The following is a 26,261-nucleotide window of genomic DNA, read 5'->3' on the forward strand; positions in this document are numbered from 1 at the left end:
TCAAGAATAACAGAAATCATAATAGTGGTTATCAGCTTTAGTCAGGCCTTCTGCTTCAGGTCCTGTTCTCATTTGACTTTCACAGTGTAGCCTATGTGATAAGAGGGCAGTCCATACAACAGGTTCACTTAAATGAAGATGAATTAATAAAACAGAAACACCAATGAGGCTTGATGAGATATGGATAGAAGCATCAGTTGGTGGGCAGTAAATTGCCATAAAATGGATCCAAAAATTGCCAATTAGGAGGACGAGGTCATCGAGAGATATGAATGACACAAAAGCAAAACACAATGCATGCAGCAAGTCAGGCAAGTATAAAATACTGCAGTTTTTTCATTTTATTTTGTTCAAATAGTGGCAAGTCATTGTTTCAGTAATTACTTGGCTCATAGTGAATGTTACAGAAAATAAATAGTGTCAGTGTGGGACTCAGTGAAGCTGATTTTAAACTGATTTTAACCACACCCTTGTTCCTTTAACGTGGTAAAAAGAGAACCATCCAAAACTGAGGATACAATTCGGAAAGACTCATCAAAATCAGATAATTGAATGTTGGAAAAATTCTGCCTGGTCTTAATTTGGATAGTACAAATCTAACCTTTGTATAGTAGAGACAGAGTTTGACACACACTGGGCGCTGCACTACCAGCTGACCACAGTCAACCGGAGTATTGTTGCTGAGCCTGTCCACACCTTTATGACCACAGTATACCCATCTTCTCATACTCCCACCAGAATATGGTGCTGTCTCACAAAGCTCAAATCATGTCCTTTGAGCACCTTTGGAGCTTGGTGGAACGGGAGTTTTGAATCCTGGATGTGCAGCCAACAATTCTGCAGGAACTGTGTGATGCTATCGTGTCGTTATGGAGCAAAATCTCTGAGGAATGCTTCCAGCACCTTGTTTAATCTGAATCATTAAGAAGTAATTATGTCAAAATCCAGCCACCCTGGTACTGTCAAGGTGTAACTAACATATCGAGTTAGAGATGCTGAGTGTACATAATTCTTGAATTATGATTGAAATAACATTCAGAGAATAAAACAAAACGAACATCAGAAATCGTTTGCAGTTAGCTACAAAACCACTTTATTGAAAAAGCAGATTATGTCATCTACAGTTAAATGATACGTCCCGATTTTAATACATTAAATAACTTTAGACTTTTTCATGTTTAGATAAATAGATCTAGTTTCCTTTTTTAAAATGAACCATCTAGGTAATCAAAACACTTAGCGATATAAAAGATGTGTGACAGGTATCCAGATGTGCTTATTGGAACTACGAGTAGGAGAAGATATCTTTTCTTTCCAAGTGATTTTTGACAGAATTATAAAATAAAATAAACTAGCCTTTTTATGTACAGGGTAACTACCTGTGTGCTATGCAGCAGAAACTGAAGTAGTACTTTTAAACAAGCGAATTAAGACATCTTTGAAGGGGATAAACTGGGCTTGTTAAGTCGTTGATAAAACACAAAAGTTCAGAAAATGCCTCATTCTTCAAGTATAGCACACATGACTTAACCCTTGTACAAAGTTGAGGTTAAACACATCAAATACGGGGGGGAATGTCTCACGTAGAGTATGCAGTCCTTTTGTTCTTTTACACGTACTAGTCATTATTACATTCAAACGAATCTCATTACATCAGGTTATATTAAAAAGCCCTTTCGGCCTGTGGTGACCCCTGCCTTCAGTCTATGCTTCAGTCTCTGTTTTGGACACATTCAGTAGTATTTAATCAGACCTGCATGTATTACAGTATGAATAAAAGCACGGCCAGTGTTTGCAAGTAACAATTGGTGATTGTTTTACTCAAGTTTGCATACTTGACGGGTGGAGTTTAAGTGCTACGGTCAAAGTTTGACGTATGAGCTACTGGAGCATTAGCTGGAACATGTGTAAACTTCACATGTTTGAGATCCAGTATGGTACAAGAGAGAAGTTCAAACAAACACCAACAATTAGAGACAAACATCCGGAATATGGTAAGCAATGAACAGACAGCATCATCACAATCATTACCAGGTTTGAGAGAGCAAAGAACAGTGTACTGGATGCTGCTGAGCCCTGCAAACACAGTGAGGTGCATGTGCCATGGCCCTGCCACTAATACGCACACACACACACACACACACACACACACACACACACACGCACGCACGCACACACAATATTAGACATTATGACAAGTTGCTCTTATTTCAAATAAGCTCATATTGTTGGGGTTCATCTGCAGAAGTGCAGGATTTCTTTCAGAATTAAGAGCTTTCCTCACAAAAACAATGCTTTAAATATAATCAGGGAATGATCAACAGACTGCCAGTTCAATTAAACACACTGATAACAGTCCAATGAAGAAGGTTGGGAATTTTTCCACGCTACCACAGCTTGAAGTTTAAAATATTTAAGTCTCGTGTTGGTCTTCCTTTGCATATATGTATAGATATATATGCACATCACTCACTAAAAGACATACATATAAGTGCCTGCACACACACACAAACACACACACACACAATCAAAGAAGGGGGTGTGGGTGGAACTCCCTAAAGAACACAGGTGGGACCAGCAGCTCCGTGTTCTCAGGTACATCCTCCCGAAACACAACAGCAGGCTTCATGGCAGACCAGAGAAAGACACACAAACAAACCTGTTCTGTCTTAAGGCATGTGGACAAGTGGAGATTCCTCATAGTAATGCACGATGTGCTGATGTGATTTAAAAAAAAAAAAAAAAAAGTCTGCAAAAACATCAGGAAACAGCGCCCTGAACAGATCTGGAGCAAAAGGTATTTGTAGATAAGCGTTCAGTCTGTTTTAACCCGCTTGGTTTACCCATGGTAGCAGAGAGAGTGTCAGTGGTGGCCAATTCACTTGAGGCCTTTTATGTCTCTCTTTTAAGGAAATTCAGCTACTTCCTGGTTGAAACAAATGATCATATATGCTTACCTGCATGACAATCACCAGCCTATCAAAACGACACTGTCCCAGTCTTGTGGCTTTAAAAACTGTTTGAATAAACTGTCTTTAGCCAAGAATATACCCTATATAGTTTAAAACAAGGAGTTCTCACACTTTTTTACTGGGGGAAATTCTTTTCCACAACCACTATATTATAAACCCTAAACAGATTAATTGTGTTTAGTGTCACCAGATGCTGTGGGCTGATATTTCTCCATGCGCGCCAGCAACCCAGCGGTCTAATACACCAAGCTAAATAGTAACAGGAACATTATAATGCACCCTGAGAGAAGTAAGAGCTGGTGACAGACTGATATGATGTTTCCCAACCTAATGTGGGAGGGAAATAATGGATCCAATATGCTGCTTTTACTGGCGCAAATAGTTCCAGTCTATATCTGTGAATTTAAACAATGAAGTTCAGTTTTCTAACTTACAGGAATTTATTCTGAGGACCACTTAGCAATAGGTTGCGGACCCCTGGGGATCCTCAGACCCCACTTTGAGAACTGTAGATAAAAAAGAGCTAATGAATGCTTTATTTTTGGAAATTTCTCCAACAGTGAGTCACAGCTGGAATTTTTCCTGTGAGCTGTGGACATCTGCCTTGTGCGACTGCTGAGTGTCCTTTAGTGTTGCACCAAAAGCCCTAATCCTCTGTATTTAAAGACTTATCTCCGGCTAATCTCTTAAGATGTTAGGATTAAGCTAAGTCTTAATCTTAATGATATAACTTTGATGACTTGTGGTGTGATGACAGAAGGCATGAAGATAAATTTAAAAGGGTCTGAAATAAAGATTAATATTTGTTTTACATTTTGTAGGATTTAACTACAACGTATAGCTGCCTCTATACAATCTGTGCGATGGGACTGCTCATCTGTTGTCTGTTAAAGACAGAGAATGATAACATTGGTTCAGTCAGGGAGCACATGACCAAAAGAAGTATTTTCTATTTGGCCTGGTCTGGGACTCCCTTGTCCTTAGAGCACCAGCGTGAAACTCCATCTCCTGTGATGGAGATGGGTTGCAATGTGACTTGCAGGTGTGTAGTACCTGTATGCAGGCTAAAGCTTATTAAATAGTGCACCCTGTATGTGATTTGCTAATTGGATCTGTAGAAGGCGGTGAGCTGAGAAGAAGAAGAAGAAGAGTGCACCCAAGCCTAGTTTCAAGGCCTGCCTGAACTAATGCGATGCTTGATTTGTAAGCTTTCTATGGTGAGTAAGGGCTAAAAGAAACTCATTTCACTGGGTGTACAAAGTGGGACAAAACAACTGAAGGCAAATACTATTTGATCCTGGTCTGCTCCTACAAAGCCTGTGAATCTCTGACAGGCATGAAGAGGCTCTGTGTCCTGGAGGAGAAATGATACAACAGACCAAAAGCTTCCGAGGCTTTAGACTGATTCTACCATGAGCGCAGCAACATTAAAAAGAAAACAACAAAACAAGAATCTACATCTAAGATCTGATGTGGAAAATGTCTGCAAAATATATATCCATATATAAAAGACAATCTATGTGCATCTAAAATTTTCTGTCATCATATAATCATTAATTAAGACACTGCTTGTGACTTCTAAGTGGAATGTCAGTCCGTCCTCTGGGCTTGTGGTGCTACTCTGCATCGGTGATGTCGAGGTGGTGCAAGGGTGACAGTTTTTCATCACAGCCCTGTGTCATGAATGCTGGGTGTCCATTGCATAGCCTTTAGCAGGACTCCATTTCAGTGTTAGAAGCTACACGGGGAGAGCCCACTCTGAAGGCACGGCATGCCCACCGTTGGGCCTGTCCGGTCCAGCCAGCACTGGAATGCAGTGGCTCGTTCCCCGGCCTTCCTGACGCTAACATCAGCAGCGTTCTCAGATGCGACAGCACTGGTGAATTCACGTGGTAAATTGCTTCAGTCAAAGCATAAGAGTGAAAGATGCAGAAAGGATGAGAGAGAAAGCAAGGAGAGAGTTGAATTTGCGCTTTCTCCTCCAATCCAGAAACCCTCTTTCTGATGAATGTGCTGGGGTCAGGAGGTGTGACGTCATCAGGGGCCTCTGGGTGAGCTGGCGTGTTGACTTTCAGGGTTAGGCGCCCAAGGGGGAGGGGGATGGAAAGGACCACAAATGGAGGGTAAGGGAGGGACCCTTTTTCCCAACCCTAGCATGTAATAGCAGGGCTTGTGGTGGGAGCTGCACTGTGTGTGTTAGTCCACGGACTGGCTGTCCAGCTGAGGACGGGGGCAGTAACTCAGATGGCCACAGAGAGGCTTCTCTGGAACTGCTGAAGAGGGTGCAGGCCTTTTTTTACCCACTGCTGGTGTCCCAGATCACCTGGGATGTGGAGCTTAGTTCTCCCAATCACAGTTCAGTGACATGGAGAGGGTAGCTGGGGGGCGCATGGGCAGGAACCTGCGACTGGAGCCGAAGGATGTGGCAGTCGTGGCAGAGCAGGTGGCCTTCCAGTGGATAACAGCGGTGCCTTTCCTCATCATTTAACTGGAGACCGCAGTCCTGAAATAAATATAATTACATATATTTAATAATCACGCTCACACATATTAATAAAAATCCATTTAGACACTATAAAACATGTATTTTACATGCACTGCTAAATTTTGAGGTTTTATGCTATTTTGCTTCCAAAATGTCTCAGACTGGTGGAACAATCATACAGTCAGGCATTTACCTTTTGCTAATTTGAGATTTTACACATGAACTTCAGACATTTTCAGCAGAATTGTGTTGGGATGATTTCAAAAGGAGGAAACAGCAGGAAAGAGTGTGCTTCAAAGACCGAAGCTGGCAATGTGGTTTAGATGAGAGAGCTGCCTGGGCAGAGCACGCCGGAGGCAGCACACATGGTGCTACTTTGACTACTGGCTGTACATTTTGCAGATCAGAACAAAAACCCCAAATTACCCATCGACCTTTTCAGAAGTGAGCTTGCAGCTTAAAGACTGTCTAATTTCATCTGACGTTTCCACTGTCACATGGATCTCTTGGGTGCATGCACTACTTGGCACGAGTAAGCAAACACCTTTTGTCTTTTTAAGTAAAATAGTAGATGTTTATGATCCACAACCTTCTCTGTGATCTTCCTATTTTCCACTTGCCTGATAACTTCATCTTCAATCCTTTGTCCGATATATCAACCATCCCTTCTCTGCACATGTCCAAACCATCTCGACCTGAGCTGTTCCTCTGATATACTCATTTCTAAGCCTGTCTGTTCCAGTGATTCACAACAAATATCCAGGTTTCTGTTGTGCATATTTAAATAGTGAACTGTAGACCTGCGATACAAAGTAACTGGAGAGGTTTTAAAGTAATATTTTATAAGCTTTCAATATTTAACCAGTAAATATTGAATTTCAAACATATATCTTTAAAATCTGATTTCTTTCTTATATTTTAAGCCCAAAATCTCCACCTATAGCTACCAAACTTTCAATTTGTGGAGCAGTCTATATCCTGAAGGTTTTAATATCATTCAGAGTCACATTTATGGAAGATTTTACTCTTAAAAACTTGGGGGGGGGAAAGTATTTTTTTCCTGTTGATAACAGCAAAAACAGATTTCAACAAATTAAGCCACCTGTAATATAAAAGTACTTTGCTCACTGTAAAGTTATTAGTTCGTTTTTAATTATTTTTACTGTCTTTACCTGTAGTTTCTTTCCTTAAATAAATAATTTGAGATTTTGGGAAACAGGCTTGTTTGCAGAAAATGAACAGATGAGAAAACTAATTAGTGACACCAAGTTGTGCTAGTGACTTCAGTGTGGGCGTCTTTCTGGACCCTCGTTGTAAACAGGGTGCTGACTCTGAGACAAATCATAGACAGTGAGTGGGTTTATCCTTGAAGAGTTCAGATGTCCAGAGGGAACTGTGGGTTTGAGAGAAGCTGCCTCCAAAGACGGGGATAGAGGCTGTGCAAATTGTATGCTTTGATGAATGAGCACACTGATCTCTGAGCCTGCAGAGGAATTCTGCGCATGGCTGACATGACGAGACCCCGATGTGGACCCTGACCATGTTGGAGGGTTTACATAAACTGACTGCTAACCACTCGGGTGATTTAAAACCGGATAAACAGCTTAAAAATGTACATATTATAAATGAATTTTCACTGTGCATCAATGTGATTCTCGCTGTATTTTCAAAAATCCAACTGTCGTGTTACAGCATTACAGAAAAAACATGTTTTTTTCCCCCTCAATATGTAATTATTTACCATCTTCAGAATGATTCAACTGCAGACTTTACCCTTCCTGTCCATAAGCCTCCCTCTCACCCCCCATTCAGAGCTCCACTGAATGATTACCCGCTGCTTATATAACAATCTGATGCATTTCTATGAAGCGGAACCTCAGCCATTCAGACATATGCAAGTTGTATCCTGCTCAGGGGATAGTAAAAATGATCTCACGATTTAGAAAAAAAACCCTGCTCAATCGCTGCAGGGAGGCGTGAAATGTTTATTTGTTTCACTAAACATTCATGGCACACTTGAACTAAAAAAAAAAATCTAGCAGCCAAGTTGAGCGACAGGATGACTGAGATGTCAGAAGCTGGGTTTAAGCAGCAAGCCCCCAGCCGAGCTGCAATGCGCTTTGTCAATGAGTCACATATTGAGCTGTAACCTTTGGTTGATATCCATCAGTATGTTTTTTTCCCCTGTCTGTGTCTCATTCATTCCACAAGAGCAGTGATTCACACTCGCTGGTAGAAAACAGTGAGTCTATTCTTATCCCACGATTTGGAGATCTTACCACAGTTCACTGTGTTTACGGGACTAAGCAGATGTGCACGTGTGTTAGTGTGTGTATCTTTGTGTGCTAAAGCAGTGTGCAATTTCAACCACCTCAAAAGTTGAATCACGCACAGTGATGCTTAATTGACTCTAATCAAATCCCAGGCATGGCAGATCACTCTTACTCATACCTTGTGAAGTGTGTGTGTGAGAAAGAGAGACTACAGTCAGTGTACGCAGTCGAAGTGACTCACCTCACAATGGTAGCACTCCACGTGGTAGTCCTTGTCCATAGAAACAACGCGAATAGTTTCCTCAGAGCCCTGTGGAGACAAACACACAGAAAGTGATGAGTTTGATGTTTGAGCCCTGCAGCTTTTATTATTAATTTTTGATTCATTCATTCTACTTTTATCTAAAACATATTGGCTTTTATTTTCACCTTCAAAGCTAAAGCTTTTGTTTGCTTTGGTTTTTGTACATTTTATCTGTAAGCATCTCCCTGTTGGTGATTGTGTGCTAGTAAGAGATCATTAAAAAGAAAATCCATGAAAAATTCAATGAAAAAAGAAAATCGGACGATTCTTCCCTCACAGGGCGCCGCTATGTGGAGCTGTTATTTTTCGATTGCTTTGTGAAGTTATATTCTGACTTTGTGCTCGTTTGAATCTGCAGTGGGTGTGGTTGATCTCCTTGAGTGTGTCAGAAGGGCGACTCTTCAAGTTGAATTTTTGAGAATGCAGATGTAAATGAAGACAGTCAAATCTGGTGAGAAAGTGAGTGATGAGTGAGAATTAGGTTGTTCTATGTGAAGGTGCAGTTTGGGTCAGTTGTGGTGAATGTTCTCCCTCAGACACGTTGGGATGTTACAGAAAACCTCAACACTCTGACAAAGATCCCAGGGGGGAAAAATCACGCTGTAAATGTTTGTGAATCTGAGCTTGGACACCTGCTCTTTGCCTGATCGCTCCCGGTTGCTATCTGAGTTGTAGCAGCATCTCTTATTGCCATTCTTGATCCCAGATTAGATTTTGCCACCTCTTTTACATAGATTCGGAAAAAATTAGTTACATGAATGAGCCTTTTTGCAAATACACCCGACGTTCACATGATTAATGTCAAATTCTGGTCTCTGAGTCCAACCAAAGTCATCAGTAACACTCAAAAACGGCAAGCTGTAATATTGTTTTGCTCGTTACCTGGGCTGGAAGGATGGGCTGGTTACATGAGGCACACTTGGGGGCAAAAACCCTGTAATGGAAAAAAAATCGTCAACCTTGTGTTTAACTCAACTAAATCTAAAAGTTGTTTTTAGACATATAATACACATTCATACCCAATTTTTGGATGCTGTTTAAAATGTAAACAAAAGCAGAATGCAATACAAATCTCACAAACCTATATTTTACTCACAATAGAACAGAAAACATATCAATGGCTCAAGCTGAGAAAATCTACCACTTTAAGGGAAAAAAATTGGCTCATTTTTCATTTGCTGGCAGCAACACATCTCAAAAAACTTAGGACGAGGCCATGGTTATCACTGTGTACCAACAACAGATGGGATGGGCGCAACAAATGATTGCTCTTGCCATTAAATTCAAATTGATGTAATATTTATCACGAAATAATCAAATATTTCAATTTAAACATGTGACATGATAATTAAATATGAGTTTATGGGAATTGCAAATCGTGGCTTTCTGTTTTCATCCCAACTTTTTTGGAATTGTGGTTGTAAATACCAGGACAATAATTAAACAAACAGGAGGGTGTGGCGTACCCCCGTGACACCTGGCAGACTGAGACAGACTGCTTCTTTGTGCCAAACATTACTTTTACGTGCTGAGCTGTTTGTTTACAAAAACGATCGTCTTCTTACGTGTGGTAGTCTTTGACACAGTAGATGTTGTTCTCAACGTCCACAGTGAAAGGCACTCCATCTAGACCCTCCTTACACACAACACAGCGGAAACAGCCGGGATGGTAGGACTTGCCTAGTGCCTGGAGGATCTAAACTCCCACACAGAAAAAAATAGAGAAGAAAATAGAAGATAATAATAGTTCTTATATAGGACTTAAATAACAGGTATGGACATGCAGTAGGACATAATAGGCAGAGAAAGGGTTACACTCTCTAAAGGGCTGTCCAATTTTTTATTGGAATAGGGTTATTCAGACAGTATGTGAGATTGCTGGAGTGAAGGTCTCAAATATAATTGACTTTGGACTCCTGCAGGACAAAAAGATGATACCTTTATCTTGGAGAAAAATTGATGTAGCTATAGATATATGTATGAGTGAAGGAAATTATATCTTGGAAAAATACTGGATTATACAACACTACATCTTTTTTATCTGTATCTTCTTTAAAATTCTTTGTTAAATATGTAAAGTAAAAATTCTCTGTTCTCCTCTAACGGTTGTGAAAACACAGCAGCATGCTTAACTGCTGAATCAGATTAATGATTTTTATTAAAAACGTGGTTGATAAGGAAAAAAAGGTCTTCGTTGCTCAAGGCTCTTACCATCTCCATGATGAGGTGACCACACACAAAGCACTTCTCCGCCGTCTGCTGGAAACCAGAGTACTGTGGGTGAAACCAGACACGCAGATTATCATGCTGAGTATTGCTTTTTTGGATACTGTTGCACTGACTGACCTTGCAATCACAAGCAATGCTTCACACTTTCTGCATGAAAACATGTTTCAATCTTGTATTTATCTACAGAGGGAATTGCTTGTTAAATGAGATCAGTTATGCCCTTTTCACCTCTATATCTTTATTTTTGAACTCTGCGTGAATTACAATTAAAAACAATTCTTATTTGTCTCATACTGAATGTAAATGTAGCCTCAAAAAAGCTGTTACAGTTTCGCTCACTTTCGCTCACTTTGGCTGGCTGCATCTTCTAATGGTTCACTTACACCAGAGCAAAAATAGGATGTCAACCACCTAGCAACTAAGCAGAATTGTTTGTTTCCCAGTGACTGTATTATTATTATTTTTTTGTTTTGTTTTGCTTTGAGCGTGTGGCACATTCAATTTCTGTGGGACCTCTGTGCTCTCAGTCAGAGCTGTGCGTGTCAAATGACCATATAAGGATATCATCTCTCTGACATTGTACAGAACCAAGAGCTGAAAAAACTGCCAGTGTTCAGTGTTTTGAAGCGTGAGCTGTTGAGCTATTCAACCTTAATGTGTTGACCTCATTATTTGTAACTTTGACCATGTTAAATGTAACAGTTTAATTATGAAAGGAAATAAATAAAAGCATAATAGATACACTTTATAATGAGATGACCAGGCTTTATTTAGAATCATCTCATCATTCTCTTAGTCTCCATTACTTTTTTTTACAGCTATAACTAATTCGTCAAAGATTCCTTCATGTTGAGGGAGTTTAGTGCCCTCTGTCTTCTACAGGAAATAAAACACTCGCCAACACATCAGTAGCTCCTTCCCTTCAAACCTGAAGCCCAGGCGAATAATTAAAGCGACCATCTGCAGCACACAACCCCCTCTGGGTCGTGACCTGATTGATACAGAGGGGCCTGCTAATGGAGACACTGCTACCAGGTGGAGGTGGTAGGTCATGATGGGCAGGCTGCCCCCTGCCCTGACATCTCTGCTCTGAATCTACCATCTGCCAGCACCTCCCCCCACCTATGAAGCACCCCCAGGGTGACAGCCCAGACTAGCCGTGCATCAGCCGTAGGAGGGAGGCGGAAGGAGATTAGTCTCATCCCGACATCTCAAAGGTGCTGATTGTAAATTGCAAAACAGGAATCTGAGTGTTTCCTAACAGGCCAGCAGGTTACAGGAAAGCTGCCTATAAACAGGAAGTACTGTCAGCACATGAGGCTAACAGTTATGGTGTAATCTGGACAACAAAACCAATTTCAACATCTGCGTTAGAGGAAGTGTTTGCAGCCACCTTCCTTGTTTGAAATCAGTTATATTTTATTCAAATCACATACAGCTAGAGTAAACAAAATATGATGGTCACGATTCTCGGTGTTCAGTGGAGCATGAGATCAGGTCCAGTGTCTGGCCTGTTAACCTGCAGCAGATGGACCAGGAGTCTGAGAGCTGCAGCTGTCCAACCCTCCTCCTCCTTCTCCACCTCCTAATTGTAAGTGCCGGGGAGCAGCTCGCAGTGTAATTGAGCTCCTTGGGGAAATTATTAGTGTGAATTGAAGGGGTGGTGCTAAAGCCCTAATTGTAGCTGCTCAGTGTTTTTCCTCCAGAGGGTTCAAGAATGTAGCCTGAGGTCCTAATTCTTCACTCTTTCTGCTCCACCTGCATCCCCGTCTGACTCCAGCATGAGGCAAACACACAGTGATGCACTCATCACAGAACAAAATCAATAACCACGAGAGCACTTACCAGAAAGTCCTCCTCACAGTAGACCTTTCCATTGACGTTGTAGAACGCTTTCCCTCGTAGCCTCCTCCCTGAAAAGATGAACGGCAAATTAAAAATGCAACATGCAAAGATGTATATAGACTATATAGTCAAAAGTATGTGGATGCTCATAGTTTTGTACTTTGGATCTAGAAATCTTAAGGCACAGACCCTTACAGTAAACAAGAGAACCGCTTATATACAGTGGGAATATTATTTCTCATCTCCTTGCATTCATTTGCTATTTTGTTGTCTACCAACAACCAAACAGTGTGACGAGGGATTTTCTGACAACCAAACATTATTATAGCACACTGTACTTTACAGTATACCACAAGTGGACATCAAGGTATGAATTATTTTTTTTGTAACGGTACATTTTAAGCAGTTCTTTCCTTTAACAACAAAAACAACAACTAAAAAAAGTTGACGTGAGCCCCAGACTTTATGTGTAGTTGTTACATTTTGGGAATTACGAATAAGTGATACAGCAAAGGTCTTGGTTAACCTACTGAAAGAAGAAGAAGAAAGACAACTATCACAAAAACCATGTGTCTTTTGACTTCAGCTGGACTGAATGATCATCATCACTGTCATCTGTCAGTACAGTTTGGGTAATAATAAAAAAGCACTTTGCAAATGAAACATCTCATCTGAGAGAAATAGGCCAACATCAAAATAGTGGTAGACTGTTCAAAAGTGTCTGATTTTAAAGTGTCTTTTCCAGTGAAGGCAAGGTATCTGCCAGTGGACTGATGACATCCAGATGTTACAAACTGAATCAAAAGGAGAACTAATGATATGTCAGAGAACACAAAGGCTATTTTTCAAATATATAAATATAGTCATCCCTTTAAATTCTGGCTTACACAGAAATTGTGAAAACCATTGCACTGAACATCGTTGCACACCAACCTTAGCCCCCCCCACATCAACATGTTACCTCAGCAGAACAATGCTAACTGCTACATACCATGAAACCCACAAAGTTTTAGGAAGTAAAAAGAAGAAACCATCACAAACACAAAATAAGTCCAACACACAAACACTCAAATGACCCAAAGGCTTGACTGCCAAAGTGCCATGACATTCTCAAAGGTGCCATATTCTTGCTTTGAAGGGTCAGAGATGGCATGAGGAGGATTTACACGATATTAGGCAGCTGGTTTGCATGCTGTGACTCATCAGTTTAAGTAATTGCAACTTTTTGGCAACAGTTTCCACTTTGCTTGCAAAATGACCGTCAGGTCAGAGGTTGACTTTCTTTTTGCATAAATTCCAAAACTTTTTAAGAGTACCTGCAGATTTTTTCTGTGTAAAATCTTTTTTGGTGCAACCACACTTTAAAATCTTAGCTGAGTGGGAAAGGATTTGACAAAGTTTAGTGTAAAACCGTAAAACCATCCCAGAATACTAGAGAAAGCAAAGAGATGAGCTTATCCAATTTTCCACTTTTTAAAATCTGATGATAACATAGTCGATTTTCTTTATTGCTGGTTTGCAGATTTCTGTCACAGCTGCACCATCCACCCACTGTTTAAACCTACTGTTTGTAAAGGACATGAAAAGGAAGCTGAATTCGGAATAGAAGAAAGGTAGCTTAAATGAAGGAATGTCGGCCTTCTAGTGAAGAGCAGTTAAAATTGCATGTCGCAGGTAGAGAATGAACTGAGTAGCTGCACCGAGGTCCAGTATTAGAAAAATAAATTGTATCTTGAAATACGAATCCTCCCGCAGACATCAATAATAAAAATATGGAAGAGAAAATGTGCACTTTTAGACTTTATTTGTTAGGTTATCACTTCTTTGCCCCCCAAAAACTAAAAAAACTAAAAAATAAACAATGAACCAATTATTTCAGACAGAACATGCGACACAACACTTCTGTTAACTTTTACATGCAAAAACACATCCTACTGTATCCTTTTCTTTTATCTTCCACGGCCACAGCACACAGAGTGCGGAGCAGATGGTTCGCCAAAAAAAGGCAACTTTCTGCCTCCGTTTAATTACCTCAACCATTGATCCCGACAAGAATCCATTCACAACCCATACACAATCAATACAGCAGGCTGCCTGCCAAACCTCCCCCCAAAATCTCCACTCTTCCCTGCTATTGTGCACTGCTCACAGACAGACCAACAATAGCAGACTGGAGGGAGGATGTCCCTTATTCTGACACATACAGAAAACAACAACCATCTTTTCAACATCGCTTCATTATTCTAAATAACTTTAAAACCCTAAAAAAGTCACAGGCCCACAACACATAAACATGTCTACACTGTGAGCCCGGGTTCAGGACACCGAGCTTCTAGCGCAGAGTGAGAACACTGAATTCCTCTGGGTTAGCCTTCATTCATCAGAATCCAAGTTTGAATCCAAACTGAAAAGGAAATTCTGCTGCGGGCTGGCTTCTACAGCCCCCTGCCATGCATCTCACACTGCTCGCCCATTCAAATTCATTTAACAGCAGCGGTGTCTCTGTGGCAGCACGATGACTTCACCCAAGCCTGGCAGACGAAACCCATGGATCTCATAAATCTGCAGGATTAGTCAGATTTAATTGTCGTCCTGAGCCACCACTGATTTTATGGGTGTCCCAGCATGAAAAAGATGCTGCTTTTTTTTTTAAACTTAAATTTATGCAGTCGCTATATTTCATACACATGCACTCACATGCACTCACACACACACACACTGTCACAATGCTGGGAGATGGCAATACATTAACATCCACATAAATGGCTGGAGCAGCAAGGAATGTTGTCCACACAATAGGTGAGACTTTTAAGACTTTGAGACTGAGGAGCAATTAGCATTTTGGTAGCGAGGAGCAAAAAAGAAAAGGAGGATTGAAGAAGAGCTCTTCATAGATGAGACTTTGAAGGGGCTAAACTGGCAGGAGCAGTGAGATTATAGTGAACAGTGCAGCAGCAGGGGCTGCGAGGTGTTGCTGTGTGTTGGTCTGTGGCCTCTGCTCTGGAGTTTGGGGTCTGGAAGGTGAATACAAAGGCCCCAGTGCTGATGACTGTGTGGAGCGCTGCTAGGGGAGCAGGCCGACTGAGCAAACGGGGACATTCTTTCTGCCTGAGGTCACTAGCTGGTCCCATTCATCCCCCCCGCACCTCTCCAGCACCCGCTCTCTGCCCACTTCCATCACCAAGAAAAAGAGGGGGAGGGCTCCATGCCTCCCTCTCGCTCCTTTGGCCTTTTGTGACCAGACATTGCTGCAGAGGGGCCGAATGTCCTCACAGTCCTGCAAGGCATTGAATCAGTAGCTCTATTTATATTTTGCAATCTACCTGCAGGTTTTACAGAGCCTGATCCATGATTATAGCTCAGTCAAATTGCTCCCATTAGGCCCCTGACTACATGTAAACTTGAGCATATTTTACCCATCCTGGCATCATAGACTAGCTAGATGTGCAGTTTGGGATTTACTTTAAAATCCTTTTCTCATTTTCATGTCTCACTCTGCTTGCTTGTCTTAGTTATTACTTTTAGAAGTTCCAACCAGAGGTTGTGTTAGACTTTGTCATCACCTTTCATTTTGATGGACAGGGTTGTGAAGTTTCCTAACTTTCCTAACATTACCTACCTACAAATAAAAAGAGTATCCATTGATGGGGACATCAATGCATAAGGGACAAATAATGGTACATCACAAAAAAGAATAGAAATGTAAAAAATCTGCTGTAAGGTCACTCCACATGTCAGCAGCAAAAGAAACAGATTCGACAGTTCAAGCGGAGGCACTAAAACAACCTTGTGTCTAAACTAGCAAATATAAGGTGACTTGAGCTGGGTGCTTGATTGAGTGTAATCAAATGCATCAAAGAGGGCTGCTGCAGAGGCGAAAGCTTTTTGTGTCCGATTTTATTTTATTCTGAAGGGCAAACTCTGTCCAACCTCGCTCTGCTGCTACACCCAAAACTGAAATAACCAGCATCATGTTTCCAGCAGGAAAGTGATCGTAAGTTACCAAAAGTTTTTAATGATTAAACTTTCCAATGCTGCAAGCTCTTACTTCCCCATGAGGTTCATTTTGCCTGCCTAATCTGCTCCTTCTGCATGAGGAACCAGCTGCACCCATGACTCAGTCGTAATCACGCTCTGACACCTCACTGGAGGATTCAACCGTGTATGCTTAATTTTAGGTTGTATATATAGAAGACAGCAACTGGTGTGTTTATTTAATATTTTTGATGAATCCACCATCTAATCCATCAAAAAGACTGACAGACTTCAGATTTTTCCATCACTGTTTAAAAAAAAGAAAAACATTTAGTTAACTGGAGTCAATTTTCAATTGATTCAATTTTAAGGCAAAAGTTGGCTCAGGGCACTTTAATTTCAAACCATACTCGCATTATTTTGACATCACAGCATTTGAAACTAGAGGTTTACAACTGATTTTGTTAGGTTATTTACACAGTAATAGTATTTACTTAATTTCATAGTTTATATTTTATAGGGACAGGTATGCAACATGCCTAACAGCACAGAGCTAATTTTCAATAGCATTTAAAATCCATGAACGTCAGCACACCACATGCATATGAGTTTGGTATGGTTTATAATGACACATAATGATGAGTGATTTTCTCCTCTCCCTCTTTCTGCTCCTGACCTCTGCACGTATGACGGCCGCGTGCAATTTTTGGTCATTTACAAATCTCAGCTCATCTGTTAGTGCATGCATTTTGAATGCTGGTGTTGCCATGGAAATGAAGACTGATGTGTCACCATGGCGAAGGTATCATTCGGCTAAATTTTCCTCTGGTATGGCAGTTTCGGTTAAGCCTATTCAGTCAAAAAAAGAAAGAAAAAACCCAGCAGGAGTCACTCGTCTTCACTGAAAGGATAGAAATAATTTCATTGGGCATCCAGGGTGTTTAGACACTTTCACCTAAAATGAGAGCTGTGTATTTTTTCTACACAATGTTAGTGTGTCTGAGATTCATCCTTGGATCATGTGGGAGATGTGGCCTTTTCTATGACTACCAAAATGAGAATGTAGGAATCTTATTTTTGCATAATACAAAAAGAAGATTTAACACGTTGCAGTGACTTTGTTAAGTCGCATGCTGTTTCTGGTCTGAATAATTTTTTTCCTACCGATAAGATACAGATGTAATTGTGATCTTTTGTACATTTTGGATGCAGGACATGTGTCGACTATTCTCTGCAACTCTAGAAAACTGACAAAAAATCCAACCCTTAAGGTTAAGTTCATGGCTGGAGTTCAAATAGAAGTGAAGATGACAGGATTTCTTTCAGTGTAACCTGAGCTCATGGTATGCACATGAAGCTCGACCCAAGACTTCTAAAGCCACAGAGAGTCCCCCCTTTGGATAGTACTTTCTGAACATTGAGGAATTATTATGATATGTTTACTTTGAAAATCTTTGTGTTATCTCTTTTGATTTTTTTAAGGACAGGCATTTATTAAACAGAGTGAAAAAGTGTTACTTCTCTAGTCATGTTATATGTCTAGCACACACACACACACACACGCACACACAAACATTAATTTTCTGTTGCAGCAATGGTAAGTTACTGACTTTTTCAACTGTTGGGCTTGATAGCTTTACCTGGATTAATGCACTGAATATGAAGCTGAAGATTTAAAGGAAGGAAATAATAAAGTTTTCATAAATATGATGAATTAAACTATGGGTAGAGAAATGAAGCATGCTTTACGTTTCTTTAGTTTGACTGACATTTTCCAGTCCAGTCCATTAACAATGGAAGTCTGAATTAAGACCTCAATAGCAGACTTTTTAACTGCAGCCTAAAAGGTGTTGCTCTCTTTGCAGCAGCTCAGTTGCATCAGCTGAGCTTATAGCAGCCACATGCTGCGAAGAGAAAGGGGAACATTTCAGAGTTTGACATAAAATAATTTCTTTAGTAGAAAAAAATGAAAACCAAGCCTCTATTTTTTTTAATGGTTCATAGTAGGGCTTTCCAGCTTTGGCAGAAATCATGAATCATGACTACTGAGGTTACAAACACTTATAATCACAAACTTTTAGCAAAGAAAGAAGAAAAAAAAAACAGTGTATCCTTTTAATTTGTCCATTTGAGTGTCCATAATCTTTAAATGAAGAAATACATATGAACTAAAATGAACTTCAAAACTTTGCAGGGAGTGAACATGAATTCATAACGCTTTTTGGACTGTCAGTTGAAACTGATCCATTGATTTTGCAGCCTTACACACAAAACTGATGAAATATTATTAAAACATTTTCCATGACGATCTCCCCAGACTTGATTGCTGGCCCTGTCTCTTTCTAACTAAAGATCTTTAGATATAAACCAATTGCAAAACGATATGAAGAAGACAATCGTGTTCCTTAATGATCTGTCACATATCATATCACATAGAATCCCGTTTCCCATCATACACTTAGGTTTTGTACCTGGTGGAGTAACAGTGGCACCTGCATTCTCAAGCCGCTGCTGCCTTGAACTTGTGAAACTGTTGTTATCTGCGTTTGCATTGACGTCAGAAGTCAAACATAAGCCAGTAAGAACAATTAAGCAGATGTCAATCAGTCAAACCTTTTACATTCTTGGTGATTGGGTCTAATACGGTAAAATAAATTGTCAGCATAAAACAGACAACGCACAATATAATCTTTTACCATTAACCTTTGAATTGCTGATCTACTGAGCTGACCTTTTGACCAGATAGAAAAGCTGAAACATCTACATCCCTAAAGCAAATGCTGACACAGAAGTGGATCATATCAGGTCACATTCCAACAAGAAGTATTTGTCAACTTCCTACTGGTGACACGCCTGCTGGTGTGTTTCAACATGAGATAACTGTTCCCCTCTGAGAGGAAGTTTATCCCGTGGCAAAACGTGCTTACTAAACGTGCACTTAGAAAATTCGCTCTTACACTGCTCTTGCTAGCAGTTAATCAAATATAAATAGCATCTGAAAACCAATGACTTCCCAAGGTTAATAGTTGCATTATTACTTCCTCTACGATTTTATGAGTTAGTCAAATTTTATCAGTAGCCAAACAAATTTGAGCTTTACAAAAAAGGGTAAAGTGAACCCGTCACACATCCTCAGGTTGGACATTTTTGGTGGTACTGATGAGCATCTGAAAACCAATCACACCGCCGAGTTTGGCTCCTCAATCAGGTCAATTAGCCAGAATAAACAATTCACATGACAGCACGGACCTGCCTGCAGTTACAAGGAGAGAGCTTCAGTACATACAGAAGCTTATTGTTTTACGTTCACATCAAAAGACAACAGAAAATTTTGTTAGCTGTATTTTAATTTAATTCCGCGCTTTGTCACTGACAATAAACCCAGCCTAACAGAGAGGAATGTGCTGGCAGAAGGCGTCACTCTGTTCTCTCTCTGGCAGAGAAACCACGAGAGCGTTTGCCTGGCTGCAGGAACAGATAAATATGGTGATTGGCTCACAAAGGAACTTCAAACTGATTTTTTCATACAATGCAATTACAAGCCTCTGCAGGCCTTCATGTTTTTGGTATTCTGAGAGAAACCCCAGTCACGGAGGCTACAGCAAAGTCTGCTGTAAGCATATTATCCACCTCTGAACAGTGGAGATTAACATCATATAGACTGTGGATAAAAATGGACTCAAACTTTAGTGTTTTGCTCTGTTATGTATTTTCTGAAGCAAAGCTTATCAGTAAAGGGGAGTAACGTTGGTCACTGCATTCCTTAACTACATCATAGGCACAGATACTTGCTAAACTTAGTGCTGAATAACAGATTAATTAAATATTAGGATTTAATTTACAAATACAAAACATGTAACAAAAAAATATGGGTTGCATCACATTGTTTTGACCAATTGCCACCACACCCTTTGAGCCACACAATACTAAAACCAGGACAGACACATGCACTGTCTTGATGTTATGCTCTGATTACTGTTCTCACGGATTTACTCCCAGTTTTTGAGTCATCCAGAAGTCAGAAATGATGCAAGCTCCGACTTCTAGGGTATGCGCAAAAGTTCAGGTCAAAACATCTGGCAAAGAGACAGGTTTCACCTCCAAAAAGAGGAACATTGCAATAGTGTCAGATCTTTGCAAGACATTTCATTGCTTTCTGTGTGGACAAAAGTGGAAAACGAGAGATAAAGATCTTCAAATTGCTGGTCTACCCTTTGAGTTGTAATGTATAACTGCAGACGAAAGGCAACAGAACTGCAGGATAACAGCTAAGGATTGCATGTCTTCAGCTGTGCAGAAAAAGATGATGTGTGGATGGGAGAGATATGAGTATGTGCAAAAAAAAAAGGAGCTTTTTTTTGTAAAAAGAAACTCCTAATAATATCCTCCAGTTTAAAGCAAGAATGAATGAGATACAGCAAGCGAAGGCCACACAACGATAAACCAAATGTTGTTCGTTGTGTATAAAATAAGTTTGAGTCCTTGTTCCAAAAGCAAATGAGTTTCCATTGAAAAATGTTGACTTTTCCATGTCTCTGGCCTACAATCAATCTGAATGTTGCACATTCACTGGCCACTTAGTCAGGTATTTAACTGCTTCTTAATGCGCCTATCTCAGCAGCTAATCACGTGGCAGCAAGTCAGCATCTTTAGGTATGTAGATAAGGTCAAGGCAAGACTGCTGAAGTTCAAATGAGTTCTGAGCATCAGAATAGAAAAGGAAGATGATTTCAATGATTTTCAACTATTATTCAAAATCTATTTCACTATTTCAGAGAGTGCTGGTCTAAATGTTGATGTCAGGGGTCACAGAAGAATGGCTAGATTGCTTTTAGCTGATAGGAAGGTAGCAGTATTCAAATACCAAAGTATGCAGAAGAGCTTTGGTTGGTAGAGTCAGATAATATTTGTCTTTTTCTTTAGTACGATTGTGTCAAAGAATGAGCACATTTTTAGCCTCCAGCAAGCGGACAACTGAGTCTGTCCACAAAATAAGACAGTTGACGCAGACAAGAGAAATCTGTTCTGTTTACTGTCAAAAATAATAAGCTGTGTGATTTTGTTTTTAATGGCACCTGTTTTCATTTGAGGTGGTGGAGGGTGGGGTGCTCTAGTCTGTGATGTATCATTATTTTTCATTTAGCATTTTCTGTGCTTTCATAACGTAAAAGCAGACAAAGTAATATGTATATCTTTATTTGATATATCTTAAAAAGAGATCCATACATATATTTTATTTGCTGTGTTAAGGTATAATACAGCAAATAAAATATAAAAAATACAGCACGGGTCTACTGTGAGCAACAGGTGACATCTGCTGTGCAACAAAATGTTTCTAACGCTGTGTAAATGAAAACAATATTGAGGAAAAAAAGATCTAAAAATAAATAGTTACATTTTTCATGCATGACTGGCAATGAACAGAGAGTAAATACTTCACCTGTCTGAAGTATTTAAATAGAATTTTCCACATTTTTCTGAATCAACCTCTAACTTGCCTAGAATAGAAATAACATCAAAGTGGCAGCTGCAGCCCAAATTGAGGGCAAAGTTATGATACACATCCTTGTTCCAACATGTCTCACAGCATCCAGCCTTCCTGTTATTCATTATAATAAAAGAAGGATCTTAAATGCAAGCCCAAACAAAGCAGAAAGGGTTCCACCGAGGGTGTCACAAACACAATACTGCTGCTACAGGCTCGTTAGCTGCCGGCTCGCTGACCACCTGCTAATGAGAACAGTTGTCCGCTGCTTGCATCTATGAAGAAATATTTACCCAGCAAGATTACTAATGAATGAAGTTGCATTATCCTCATTATCCATCCATCCAGTTTCTTCTAATAACACTACAAGTTTGCATATATATGACACGTACGACCTCAGGAGTAAAACAAAAAAGAAAATTGAATGATTTCCAGTGCCTTGCAGGTGCAACTTGTGGCGGTAAACGATTAAAGAAATTCAAGCCCCTGAGCTGCTGCCTTTTGGTTCAGTGTAGCACACAAATGAGTCATCGGGCGTTTTGCGGTTGACAGTCTGCTCATCCAGTCTGAAGTGCAGTGTTTACTTCTTTTCTTTTCATCGACACCCTGTCTCGCGCCCATCCTGATATTTTACATTCAGCCCGATTAACCTGTGTTTACGTTGAGAAATATGTCCATTAGGGATGTTTTGACACCGGTTTTCCATGCCAAATATAAATGGGAAAATAAATATCATGAACTAAAATTAAAAAGAAAAATAAAGCTCTCAAAAAACAGAGTTTACTGTTTAATAATTAGATTTGCATTTAGCAGTCATTAGAAACAAATCTTTCAATAAAATTTGAATTTTAAATGTTTGTGCCATTTTGCAAGGACACAATGTGACTTTTTTTTTTTCCTGCAAACTGTGGCTAAGGTTAGCATTGCTAGGTCCAACAGCATAACAATTACTCATCCAGTCAGTTCAGGGTAATGTTTAATGCTCTGACCAACAATTACAGCTGCAGATATGAATAAATTCACTGCTCAGTGGCACTATTTATAACCATAGATACCTCGGCAGATGCTTATTATTGCTAAAATAACACTTGTTAATGCCTGTTTATATACAACTGGTAGCTAATAATATATAAAAATAGCAAGAGCAATGATAATACAAAAGATTACAGGTTTTTCTGTTTTGCATTTTCTAATTTTAAATATTAGACTCAGTAAGTGAGAAATAGAACAAGACCTCATGTTTAAAGTTTACTTAAAGACAATGGTTAAACGCTTTTGTCAGTTTTACTGTGCTGATATTATGTAGACCATAACCTTAGGTTTTACAATTTTTCTGATTTTACTTGAGTTGATTTGACTTACAGACCAAGTGTGATAACATTATATGTGTGTTATATTTTAGCCATCAGAAACTTGTGGCATAGACTGACTGACTTTACTACTTAGCATGATGGACACTAGAGGAAGAAAAATAAGATATTTCATATTAAAAAGTCAAAGTTCAAACCGATTAGACCCAAGATGTCCTCCTGTGGACATGTATTTGCATCCACTTTGGCGTACGTGTGCCAATGCCAGGCCTGCCCCCTCTGATAAGCAGGTCTGGTACACTTTGTGACTGTCTGACTGAGGTCCTCCAGGGAAGGTTGGCTGAAGTGGTGGTGGCGGCGGTGGGGTTTGCATTCTTGGCCATTTCATGAAAAAAGGGTGCAACCATGGGAGTAAGCCAAGAGGAGGGCTCAATTATGCATGGTTAAACAAAGCCCAAGGCTACCAGTGAGCAATGTCTCAGCAAACTCAACCTCACTCTGGAGCTTCAGAGTCCAGAAAGAAGAAAAAGAACCCGAAAAACAAACAGGGGACATAAGCACGAAATTCCCAATAAATCACTGGATTGTGTTATGACAAGACCAGGCACTTTGAAACTAAACTTCTCAGAGGCCTTCAAAACACTGCTTAAAAGAAAACATTCCCATTCACATGAGGTCAAATGAAACATCAGAGTTTATGTTACCAATAAACCATCTTTAGAGGAGAGATGGTCCATGAAGCACAAAAGACAACTTGTTAACTAATCGTGGACATGATTTCTCCAATAAACGCAACAATAATTCTCCAGGGAGCTGTTTTTTGTCTAAAAGCAATTACGCTCCACATAACTGCTTTATTATGTAGCTGCCCTGCTCCCCACAAGTACTCCAGGCATGTTTTCAGGGTATTTTTAGCCCTCAGAGGAAATTATCTGGTTGTCTTACAAATAAGTCTGTTTGAAAGACCAAATGTCGAGAACAACCAGTGTCTTCCTTTGTTTTGGCAATGAACACTGACTCCTAAATGAACCCACAAAAAAAGTTATCAAGGCTGTTAAAACAGCTCTTAACCAAGCCAGAAGCCACTTTTCCACATTAAACACCCAAACTTCTGCAACTGGACACTCAGCTTCTGGCCCCTCTTTCTTCCAGCACACAATAAATAGGAAAGTATGTGGCTTTGGTTACATCTAAATTGTAGGAAGCTCTTCCAGAGCCGGAGGGGGCGAGGTGGAGGATCGGTATCCATGTATAGTTACACATATGAATGGAACCTGCCTAAAAAGCTTTCTCCCAAGATCTTCCTCTTGTTTCCCCAGGAAACGGGAGAGGAGGGCTGGAGTCGAGTGTCAGGGGCGTCCAGAAGACATGCACACAGACACACACACACACGCATACACAATCTATACTGTCCTTGGAGCTCGAGAACAGATTTAATTACAGCCTTACAAACCAAATAATGTCAGCATTTTATTTCTTTGTTTCATTATTAGCCTGTTCCCGCTGCAGAGAGCTGCTGCCCTTTTATTCTACAGAGCGGACACCAGCCTAGGGGATTATTTTAAGAAGCAGATGTTTTGATCCAGAGTGTAACACCAGATCTAACAGCAAGCTGGTGATACTAATGATGATTTTTTTAGGCAGAGACAGCAGCGGCAGAAGCTTACAGCACGGCTGGTGCTGCCTGTAAGAATTAGCACATTTGAGACATCACACTCCTGAAATGATCAGTTCTCCAGGGAGCACAAAAGCTGGGCAAACCAAAAAACAAGCACAGACCCAGGTGTCTCAAGTAATTAATATAACACAGTGCTCAATGGCCCTTTATAGATACAATGTTTTTGCCACTTTTATGTTAATGTTTTTACCTGATTTTTGCTCAGCTTTCAATCTTTACTCACTCTAAATGACCGTGTTTATGTTGGGGAGAGTGGGTGGGTGAGAGCTGTGAACCAATTTGAATTCTTAAATTATATATATGTCTCAAAATGAGCAAGGATGCGCTTATTTTAAAAGATATTTTGTAATGTATTTCTGCGGGGGTAAAAATAATTATGAATCGACATTTACAATACCGAATATCATGTACCTTCTGCCCTTTTTGCAACAATTTCGGGAGGAGGGGAGTTGCTTCTTCTAATAGAAAAAAAACATGCTTATGGTTTTGGACAGATTCTATATGAAATAAGTTATGCAATTAATGTTTTTTCCATTGCTTCATGCAGTTTACTCTTTAGAGCTAGTATGCACATAAATGACTGTGTCATCTGCATACATTTGGACACTGAGTTCAGTACAGATGGATTTCAGGTAGTGTAAAATTAAATAGAAAGGCGTGCATTAAAAGGGGTTAATGACAGCTATTTACCTCAACTGGAAAACACATGCATCATAGATTTGTGAGACTAAGTAATAGGTCACCATTTTCCTAAGCAGAAAGGAAAAAAATCACTCTGCAATCAGGTTAATGCAGCATCGCTTTGTGATTCCCTTCTCATAATATCATCATCCACGCAGACCAAATACTTTAAAACTGTCTCCACTGAAGGCTGTGGGCAAGTTTACACGAGCTGATTTAGGGAGTTAAAACAGTGTGCGATATATGAGACTGACAGCTGCATCCAGCTGCATCTGAAAGCAACAAGCTATTTGTTGTAACTCAGTCTGCATGGCTAATTAGCATAGTGTAAAATTACAGAAATAAATGAATTACTGTGGTGAGGAATGAATGGCCATGGGGGGAGATTTTTATGTCAGGAAAAACTGTAAAACATGAAAATACAGTTAAAAGTCCAAAATTTCTGTTCTTCTTCACATTTTCCAAATCCATCCTGCGGGCCAGATTTGAGTCAGTTGGGCCCGATTCTGGCCCCAGGGCCTTATGTTTGACAGCCCTATTCTAGAAACAGCCTCACAGTCTTCATATTTAGAGTAGAGACACATCAAACTAACATACAGGCACATCAGACTAGCTACTTTTATTGTTTTCTTGATTAGCAATAAGACAGACAAAATTAATATTAACCTTTTTCATCTTGCTACAATATTTGCAGATGCTCAGAGTGACCAATAAAACTTGGAGATTGTTTTTTATTTAGGAGAAATTTTAACAGAGATATTTATGCATATAAATTCTTTGGAATCAAAGTCAAATATTAGCATTACCAGGATGTAACCATGACTTATGACTCTTTCACCTAGATCAGCGGTCCCCAACCCCAGAGTCGTTTGGTACTGGGCCCCGAGAGTTGAGGCTCAGGTGTGAAATGTATGGTTTTCAGGGTTTTTATTGGTTTTCAGCGTTACTTTGTTATCGTTTTAATCGTTAACTCGGTTTTCCTGGGTCTTTTCACGTGTGTTATGAATAAATCTTCTTTTTTTCA

General features: G+C 39.9%; 1 protein-coding gene across 1 annotated transcript in view; it reads right to left on the minus strand.

Annotated features, from left to right (window-relative positions):
• Positions 1-1,069: 1,069 nt before the first annotated feature.
• Positions 1,070-26,261, minus strand: part of wtip (WT1 interacting protein) — a 37,301-nt gene continuing 12,109 nt past the window's right edge. The window contains exons 3-8 of the mRNA XM_005912996.3: positions 12,109-12,176; positions 10,246-10,308; positions 9,600-9,730; positions 8,917-8,968; positions 7,972-8,040; positions 1,070-5,475 (exon numbers count right to left, since the gene is read on the minus strand). Coding sequence (XP_005913058.1) covers positions 5,323-5,475; positions 7,972-8,040; positions 8,917-8,968; positions 9,600-9,730; positions 10,246-10,308; positions 12,109-12,176 — 536 coding nt within the window. The 3' untranslated portion in view covers positions 1,070-5,322. The remainder of the gene's footprint in view (positions 5,476-7,971; positions 8,041-8,916; positions 8,969-9,599; positions 9,731-10,245; positions 10,309-12,108; positions 12,177-26,261) is intronic.

Source organism: Haplochromis burtoni, unplaced genomic scaffold (genome assembly GCF_018398535.1).
Source record: "Haplochromis burtoni strain Fernald_Lab_line unplaced genomic scaffold, NCSU_Asbu1 Contig_2, whole genome shotgun sequence".
NCBI classification, from domain to species: domain Eukaryota; kingdom Metazoa; phylum Chordata; class Actinopteri; order Cichliformes; family Cichlidae; genus Haplochromis; species Haplochromis burtoni.